The sequence below is a fragment of the Daphnia carinata genome, chromosome 9, assembly GCF_022539665.2.
Source record: "Daphnia carinata strain CSIRO-1 chromosome 9, CSIRO_AGI_Dcar_HiC_V3, whole genome shotgun sequence".
Lineage (NCBI taxonomy): Eukaryota > Metazoa > Arthropoda > Branchiopoda > Diplostraca > Daphniidae > Daphnia > Daphnia carinata.
Window position 1 is genome coordinate 1,267,142 of NC_081339.1, and position 9,103 is coordinate 1,276,244.

General features: G+C 39.6%; 2 protein-coding genes across 2 annotated transcripts; both read left to right on the forward strand.

The window, feature by feature from the left end:
* The first annotated feature begins 4,193 nt into the window (after positions 1-4,193).
* On the forward strand, positions 4,194-5,435 carry LOC130704357 (ankyrin repeat domain-containing protein 1-like). The gene has a single exon (XM_057525807.1). It carries the CDS (start codon positions 4,194-4,196, stop codon positions 5,433-5,435), a length of 1,242 nt encoding a protein of 413 aa, XP_057381790.1.
* Positions 5,436-6,160: 725 nt separating this feature from the next.
* Positions 6,161-7,880, forward strand: LOC130704365 (uncharacterized). Its single transcript, XM_057525816.2, has 6 exons — positions 6,161-6,401; positions 6,472-6,808; positions 6,879-7,088; positions 7,145-7,242; positions 7,318-7,411; positions 7,469-7,880. Exons 2-6 carry the CDS (start codon positions 6,787-6,789, stop codon positions 7,711-7,713), a joined length of 669 nt encoding a protein of 222 aa, XP_057381799.1. The 5' UTR covers positions 6,161-6,401; positions 6,472-6,786; the 3' UTR covers positions 7,714-7,880.
* The last annotated feature ends 1,223 nt before the right edge of the window (positions 7,881-9,103 follow it).

Consider the following 9,103-nt stretch of genomic DNA (forward strand, 5'->3'; position numbering starts at 1 on the left):
CTCAAACCTTGATCAAAGGAAGCGGTTATCTGGAACTTCCGAGAATACCGGAACGCGAAAACACCAGCCGTCTTTACGACACCAATCGACAGATCGAGATTTCATTCTTCAACAAACCAGATCGGGACATAACACCACAAGGTTACAAAGTTGTGGGCGTACCGCTCACATACCTAATCTTTCCAACCGAAACAACGAGAAAATTGTACGAGATGTTCAAAACAACTATACATACATGTATACAAAATACTCACATAGATACATCGGTATGCAAGGACTACAGGGAACTCCAGTTAACCAAGCGGAAACGATCCATTCAACAGGAAGTTACATTCTTGCTCAACGCCCCCTCGGAAGACTCAGGAAAACGTCTGTACAGCATTTCGTACGCCTGGGGACCAATAAGAATGGGATATCAACAGGCAATCAGGATCAACGAGAAGGACCGGAGTGTAAATTACAACGCCACTATATACATAATATACAAACCCGACGAAAACACTCAGTTAACCGCCCACTTTCGTCTCAAAGACGATGATCCACTTCCTCAAGGATCAGAATTCGAATACATCGTTGACCAAACAATAAGAATCCAGAACAGTAATATCTGTATCACGGAAGGAGAAGCAGGCCGACTAATTGTTGCTAAATGCTCAGAATTTTCAACACGGTGGATTCTAGATCAACAAAATCATCAATTAATTTCACAAGAATCGTATCTCTGTATTACACTAGGAACATACCAAGCTATCATATTGACAGAATGCAGAGATGATAAGAACAGCGTCACACACAAAAATGGATCTTTGAAACTGTCAACACCAATCCAGACATCATAGAAAATTTCCCAGACACAACTTTAGCAGAAATGCAGGAAATTCAACAAGAACAACGGAAGGCAATCACAACCACGATTAATTCGCCGCTATTTGGAGGAATTTTAAAAACTAATCACGGTAGCGGAAATATAATCTGGGATATGATTGCCTGGGGCCTATTGAAAAACGGAAAAACACCAAACGAAAAATGTCTAACACACCATGGAGTAAACAAGCAAATGACATTAGAAGAATGCGACAAAGAGTGGCCGCAATGTCAAGAAGAACTAAGAAAACTAATTAACAGCAACGATCCATTAGTACAATCACAAACAATGGTAGCCAACTGTAGCAAAGCAACAGAACGAGGACAAGCTTTCGAATATACATCTGATTTCACCATCAGACCGTTCAACACAAACACCTGTATCAAAGCCAATACGACAATGCTAGTACTTCAAGAGTGCGCTAGCACCAGCTCAATCTGGGGCACATTTGAGCACACAGGACAGCTCATGGCAACAGATAGAACTGGGCTACATTCACCCTCATCAGACAGGAAGTGTCTCACACAGAGAGTAGGACGGGTGACCCTGGGGCATTGTCACAGCTCCAGCCAAAAACAGCACTTTAACTTTGAATATCGCAACCCACACCAAATACGGACTCTCTCAGCGGCAGCCATCATAGCACTGCACACTAAACAGCCATTGGACGGGAAAACACTCCCAACCATACCACCACTAATAAAAAGAGAGGATAACAACCAATCAGAGAACAGCAAAACTTTGGCCACACCCCCTGCCACGCCCACAACAGAAAAACACACAACAACGACAAGCGTTACAACGACTACAAAGCCCACAATAAAAACCACATTGGGAACAACAGCAAAAACAACGGTAAAAAGCACTACGACAATTAAACCAGTTACAAGCACAGCAGCTAGCAAACCCACCACAACACAGAAAGTGACAACTAAACCCAGTATGACATCAACGTCAACAAAACCCACCACAACTACAAGACCAATAATCACATCGACAAGCACTAAACCCACCACTACTACTAGACCTACGGCAACTGCTAAGATAACTTCAACTTCAACAACCACTACAACTACAAAACTTACGACAACAACAACAATGGCCACTACAACAAGTTCCACAACAACAGAGAAAACAACAACGCCTACTACAACAAGTTCCACAACAACAGCGACAACAACGACGCACCAGCCAAGCTCAATAACGCCGAGCACAAAAACAGTAATCGAAAGTTCGACTACCCAACAATCATCAACACATACTGCCGGAGTAACCCCTTTAGCACTAACGGGAACAACGTCTACAACAGAAGGAACTCAAATTCAGGCCATCGAAGAAAGCGGTATTCGGAACTTGCCGTTAGCTGATTCTTTGATAATTTCAATGGATCAAAAAGCTGAAGATACATCAAACAATGAAAATTTAGAAGCCGATTTACCCAAAAACATTGAAGAATTCAACGACAAAATTAAATACGAAATAAGTAAAATGCACGACCAATATAAGATAAGCATCGAAACTGAACACGAAAACAAGTTGGCAAAAGAAATTCGGGACGTTTATTGTCAACTATCAGCAATCAAAAGAACACAAGCAGTTATATTAGCCCAAACCAACGGAATTTTAGCAGCAGCAGCAGTAGGTTTACCAATCTGCACAAGACTACAAGGCTTCGGTCAAGCAATGACACTTCAACAATGCGAGGCAAAAAGAATTTTTATATCAGCAAACGAAACCAAATGTGGATTTCAGCCGTTTTTTACTTACGAAGGAAAAAACTGTACGATTGGAACAGATGGATGGTCAATTCATCCATATTCTGATTGTTTCTGGAAAACACCTTTGGTAAATTTAAATGGAAATCCACACACATGGGAACACAATTCTACGACAGGAGATTGGATACGCCAGACACCTAGCATTCACATGCCTAATTTAGACCTTATTTCAGAATTTGAAGAACTCCATCTTAACGATTTCGACTTCGCGCTGAAAAGCCATCCAGCACACGAGACGATGGAAATGGAACAACTAAATATTCTAAATGACCTAGTTGGCAGAATGCAAGAAGGCAACTCCAATTCTGTTGGAGACATTGTAATGTCAGAACAACAAGATAATCAAATAGGAAACATGTTCTCATGGTTCGACAAACTAAAAATAATTGGTCTATCAGCGATAGGATTTGTACTATTCCTCGTATGTTTACGCATCTTCATTATTTGCAACCCCATCTCGAAGATAAAAGAACATATCCGCAGAAAAAGGAACTTTACAACCAGATACGATGATGGCGTAGAGGAAGAACACGAACTCGCATCAATGATACCGGCACGAGAAACAAATTACCATTCGGAAATAGCAATCGAACAACCGTTCCTAAGAACAACCGCCCCTGCACAACTAACAACAGAAAGACAAGGTCAAATGCGCCCCCCTCGACCAAGTGCACCAAATTCATTAATTTACCCCTCTATCAAAACAACTGACACAATCACACGATGTACAGGAAAACACACCATGTGCACTTACGTCGTCGGATATGGCATGGTTTGGGAAGACCTATGCCGTTGCATGTCAGAAACAGACAATAGCAATTCAGCCAGAAAGTAAAAGTCCCAAGGTCATTGAAATTAAAAGTAGCCACTAAACATAACCCCTGACGAATTTAATTAATTACAAAATAAATTAGCTCCCAGAAAATAACACACTTATCAGCATTTTTTTTTTTTCCGACCACTTAGGTGGTTTTTAAAATATATCCCATACTCGTAACATTATAGTAAAACAAAAGGTAGAGACAAAACCCGAATAACAATTTTGTATTCCAAACTAACATGAAATAAAAAATTCAAAATAGAAAACCTTTGGGATAGACAAAACAAAAATTACAAACCCAAATAACATTTTTTTTTCTTCGACTAAAACAAACAAAAAAAAAAAAAAAAAAAAAAAAAAAAAAATCAATAACAAAATCACCGGAGAAAAAGCAGTGTAGTGTAACAAAGAACGACAGAAACTAACGCACGAAGAAAAAGAGACGCAAGAACCCCTATAAGAAAAGACAATGACTTAAAAAGGAAAATAGAAAGTTCAAAATGTAACGGTATATTCATCAATTCGTCCCACGGCGAAATAGAAGACGGAACACATTAAAATAGAAGAAACTACCTGTTTTGAAATTAAGAAGAGGGGAACAAGAATTTATGAAAAACTCTGCAAAAGAAGACTTTTCAAAAAACTAACCTCTTCCCAGTGTTTCAACGACATAATTCAGACAAAGTTCTACAAAGAAAAGTGTCATCACAAGTCAACCTTTACTCTAAAAATGGAAAACAACAACATCACTCAGGATAACGCAATGGACGTAACCATCATCCCACAAGAAGAAAAAGAATACGAATTAATATACATTAGTGATACTGAAAGTGAGAATAGCCAGCAGGAGTACAAAGACAAGGAAAGTGCTAAAAATGCAGATGTGAACAAGCAGATAGTGAAAAATGTAGAATGGGACGGAATCAAAACCGAGAAAAACGATTTTTCCGAACTAGAGAGAAAAAGGAAAGACATCAGTGAATCAAGTGACGACGACACCGAGGAGGTAAATGCCTATAGTGAAATGGAACCCGATCTGGATAGTACCTACAGTACTGAATTTATATTGGAAAATAACAGTGACAACGGTTTCCAATATGACCCACCCCACGGTACCGAATTGGAAAATGTTAGTGACACCGACCTCCAATGCGAACCGCCCAAAAAACGGAGCAGACCGAATAACCAACAAAGGGAAACAGAAACATGCAAGAACTGTCGGATGAAGACAATAGCACCCCTTTCAACAGAACAAGCAGAGAAGATTCAACTGCACCGACAGGCTACTATTGACTTGGAAGACGGAAAACTTTGTCTATCAATGATGGAAGCTACACTACCAACTATAAGAAGATGCATCCAAAAAAGATTAGAATCGCTAGGATGTTGGCCACGACAAAAAATGGCCATATTCCTTAATAAAAGATACGAGGAAGGACGTACCCTGCTCCACACCAGTATACAAAAAGTAAGGTACGACATAACTGATGCTCTACTTGCCTATGGGGCAAACCCCGAGATAATGTATCGAGGCAGCACAATTGGACACATGGCAGCGGAAAATAACGACTTATTTCTGGTAAGGATACTAAAACACCACAACTGCGAGTTCACAAATCGCAATAAAGACGGAGAAACCCCGCTAATGACAGCAATATCACACGAACATGAGGAATGTGCACGCCTAATTTCAACACCAACAAACATCAAAATAGCAACCAGCAAGGGCAGAACCATCTTGCATTACCTCGCCAGATATGGACTCGAAGACTTGGCTACACAAATCTGTACAAAAAGAATAATTGACGTCAACCAGCAAGACGAAACGGGCACAACTGCCTTACACGAAGCAGTGAAATATAAACGACTGGACATGATCGAATTACTGCTTCTACATGGAGCAGATAAAAAGATAAAAGACAACCGTGGACATACGGCTGTAGCAATTAATAACAGCACAAACATACAATAATGAGTTATTCAACCATAGTCATCATTAGTATTCATAGAAGCAGCTGTAGTTGGTGACGGAAAAAGAAGAAGGAGAACAATTTCTGCTAAAAATTCAGGTGAAGGAACAAGTTTTTTATATTATCCGTAAAACAATAGTCGGTGATGGAAACACACACATTGGAGGACCAATTCTTCTCATCGAAGAGGGGAAGGAATGTAACGAGCCCACAGGCTATCCGAAGACGGCCACACCCTCAACATCCCTCAAGCGTTTCACAAGTGAAAGTGAACATGTCCCCTCCCATTTTACCTTCATTTTGTATGTGTGTTAGTAGTATAAATACTGCATTTTTGTAACATGTAATTCGGACTTGTTACGACAATCCACTGCAATACACAAGGTTTGAAACTTTACAGCATCAACCTGGCCTTTCAGACAACAGAATTGTTGTCGTCTGCTTTGGAGGAAATCGATTACGTCTAACAGGCATGCAAGGGAAAATCAATACCTAACTTTCATTCCTTTTTTTTCTTTGTACGTGGACATGCAGAATTCTAGCTTAGCAATCAAATAACTTTACTAAAAGAATTGAAAATAATTTAAAAGTAACTGTGAATACAACAGAAAATGGTTTCCCCATACATGGCACTTATATAAAAAACCCGAAATTGGAAAACTGGCAACGCCCATGCTGTTCGTATGAAATTTGTACGTATTTCACAGAAATGCTTGAAGTTCTTCGACAGAGACTCACGTTATTGTTACTGTTCTGAAACGCTAAATTACACTCAGGTTGGATTTCTTATTTAATATTCTACGTCTAGTGCAGTCTTTTGCATTCGTAGTGCAAATTTAACATTACTACTGCAAAGCTTTGAGCAAGTTCAAAAGATTACTGCCACCATGGATCGTGTAGTTGACGATAACGTATTACATACTAACCACGACATAATTCAGCAGTCACACGTTGCAAGAAACATTCAGGTATACTTTTTCTTCAATGTTCTATATTATTATTAAACATTTTCTGTGGTTCTAAATGTTTATCCCTCAGGAAGGAAGACCATTTTGTGAATGGTGTGGAAGATATGTTACGATACAGGAAAATACTGAAAAGACCATGCCTTCCAAATACAAAGAGCCTTCATTCTTTATCGTACAAACCTTAGAAAGGGCTGTGACAACAATCCATTATGTCTCTACAGCTTTGTGCCCTGTTACTGGTTATCAACGGACCACAAGTTTTTGCTATACCCACCATGTACTACATCAGAAGGCAATTTGAATCCTGCGTGTTGGGGGGGGGGGAACATTTAAAAGATTTCACCACCCATTCAATACTTGGCTGGAATACGATGTTCATAATATTATGAATCCAGAGAACAAGCCTGGTAAGTTTCACTTACTTTACGTGCAATTATATTGTAATCTCTAAAATTAATTTTCATGTTGTTATTGCAGTGAGTTTTACGACAGCAAAGCATGTTGTCAAAGAGGCAGCTGCTGGTCGTCCTTTAGCCGAGGCTTTCATTTCCGATTGTGAAAGAACTTGGGGGAAAGGAAAACGTGTCTCACAAAAAAGGAAGAGGTACGGTGATGACAGTGAAGACACCAGTCCGCCTACAGTTGTTACGGCAACCAGAACAAGTTCCGTCATCAACATTATTCAAAGTAATTACATTAAGATATTTTCAAACTTAAAAATTCTAAACTATTTTACAATTCAGGTAGCAAGAGTGGCGAACCAAAGGGCCACAGCAGCGCAAACAGTATAGAATTTCAATATTTGTCGGATGATGACGTGCCTCCATCTTCACAAACAACGGTAAGAAACATATCTGCAAATCCACTTGTAGGCAAAGTCCTGAGAGATAGTTTTAATTTTCTCATTTCTTCTCAGCTGGCCGAAAAACTTCAGTGGAAGGCAGTTCCTCGCGGCGACGATAGACGGCCTGGTCTCTCAATATTTATGAACCTCATTTCAGTTCTAGGAGGTATATGGAAATGCTACATTGTATTTCATTAATTAATTTTCCTTCTTTTTATTTTAGTCGTTGCGAACGCAAAGGCGCGACAAAAAAACGAAGAAAATATTGAGATTGACTGTTTATTGGAACAGATAAAGACGTGCAGAAAGAAAAGTGGAGAAAAATACCGCGAAGAAAGAAGCATAACACCCGTTGAAGCTCAGGCAGCTAGGTGTTCGCGCAACCAGCCAACTTTTGAAGCGCCAGTACCTAGTACTATTTACGAGGCCGAACTGCAGTCCAAAATTGCTGCCTGGAAAAGAACATAAGAGATTTCAAAAAACCCATCGAATAAGTTACAAATTTCTTGTCTAAATGTCTTAAATGATGTTTTTTTTTCTGTGTCCTCGCCATGCCGTGTTGGCCACATTGCGCCTTTCTAGTCTTTGTGCCGTGTTGGTATGTTGCCAGGACGAACTGGATTTATCAGTGACTTCATGTTAAATATAAAGAAATTTGTGTTATTCTGCAGTCATTTTTTTTTCTGAAACTGTAACAATTTTATGTAGGGAGTAAAATGCATTTAAAAAATCAAACAATAGTCCCATAACGGACATGAATACGAGTATTGGGACGAGTACAGAAGATGAGCCCCGGCTGAGTCTAACGGCCGGGTATGGGAACGGCTTTTGGCTCTAACTTAAGAGGCTCACCGTTTTTTTTTCTTTTTTTTTTTTACCGTCCTCGATACCAGTCTAGGAGGCTGTTATGGCTGCAAACAAGGGGTCCAAATACCCGCCCGCTGGACCGGTCTAGGACTCTAGACGAGTCCGAAATACCAGTCTTGGAGGGGTTTTTGCCCTCTGAATTTCTGCTAGGGATACTTATGTAAAAACCAAAGGCCTAATTGTGGGAGAAGTTTGTTTGTGTATATTGTCACACTGGACTTTACTTTGTAAATGATTTGTATTGAGTTTTAAGAAAGAATACAAAACATAGCAGAAATGAAGAATTACTACGCGTTTTACTTAACTTGAACGTGAAGAGAACTAGCGAGAACTCGAAGAGTATGGGAGAACTTGAGAACTTGAAAAGAACTAACTCAGAGCTAAAAATGTAGGGGCTTTTATACCCGTACATCGTGAAGGATATACGCCCCATCTCTAGGGTTACATGAATTCTAGGGATAACTATCTTCTACGAATTATCGGCGTGTTGCAGCATCCTTTTCAAGAGAAGCTGTATTGTACGCAATTCAAACGTTGGTTGTCACGTCTTTTCAGAAATGACAATCACGTCACTATTTTCCCCTCGCGACAATATGTCTGTTTGTGTGTCTGTCTGTTTGTTTTTCCGAGAAACCTAAGGTTGACATTTCACTAACCTGACGTTTTAACAGGTGGATAAGTGAATCATTCCGCTGATTTTGATTCTACAAATTCCAATAAAAGAAACCTCCAAATCAAAGGTGGCAAGAACTCAACAAGATATGTTTGACTTAAAGCTTTCAGTATTTATGTGTCAACAGGTAGGCTACCTCATCAAAGCTGCACATGTTACCATTCAAGTGATAATTAATTTTAATACAATTTCTTAGTAGTAGAGGTGTTGATCTCTCGTTGCAATAGCGAATAGGCCAGCGACTCTACCAATGAGTTTCACCATTGTCAACCAACAGTGTTCAGCTTTGTCAACCCATTCCAGGTGAAAGGCCTCCAC

Bases quoted from the DNA above. Each gene is read 5' to 3' on its own strand.
- LOC130704357 (XM_057525807.1), top strand. From the start codon at position 4,194: ATGGAAAACAACAACATCACTCAGGATAACGCAATGGACGTAACCATC.
- LOC130704365 (XM_057525816.2), top strand. From the start codon at position 6,787: ATGAATCCAGAGAACAAGCCTG. The intron at 7,089-7,144 runs GTAATTACATTA...TTTACAATTCAG, and splicing joins CGTCATCAACATTATTCAAA to GTAGCAAGAGTGGCGAACCA. The intron at 7,243-7,317 runs GTAAGAAACATA...ATTTCTTCTCAG, and splicing joins CTCCATCTTCACAAACAACG to CTGGCCGAAAAACTTCAGTG.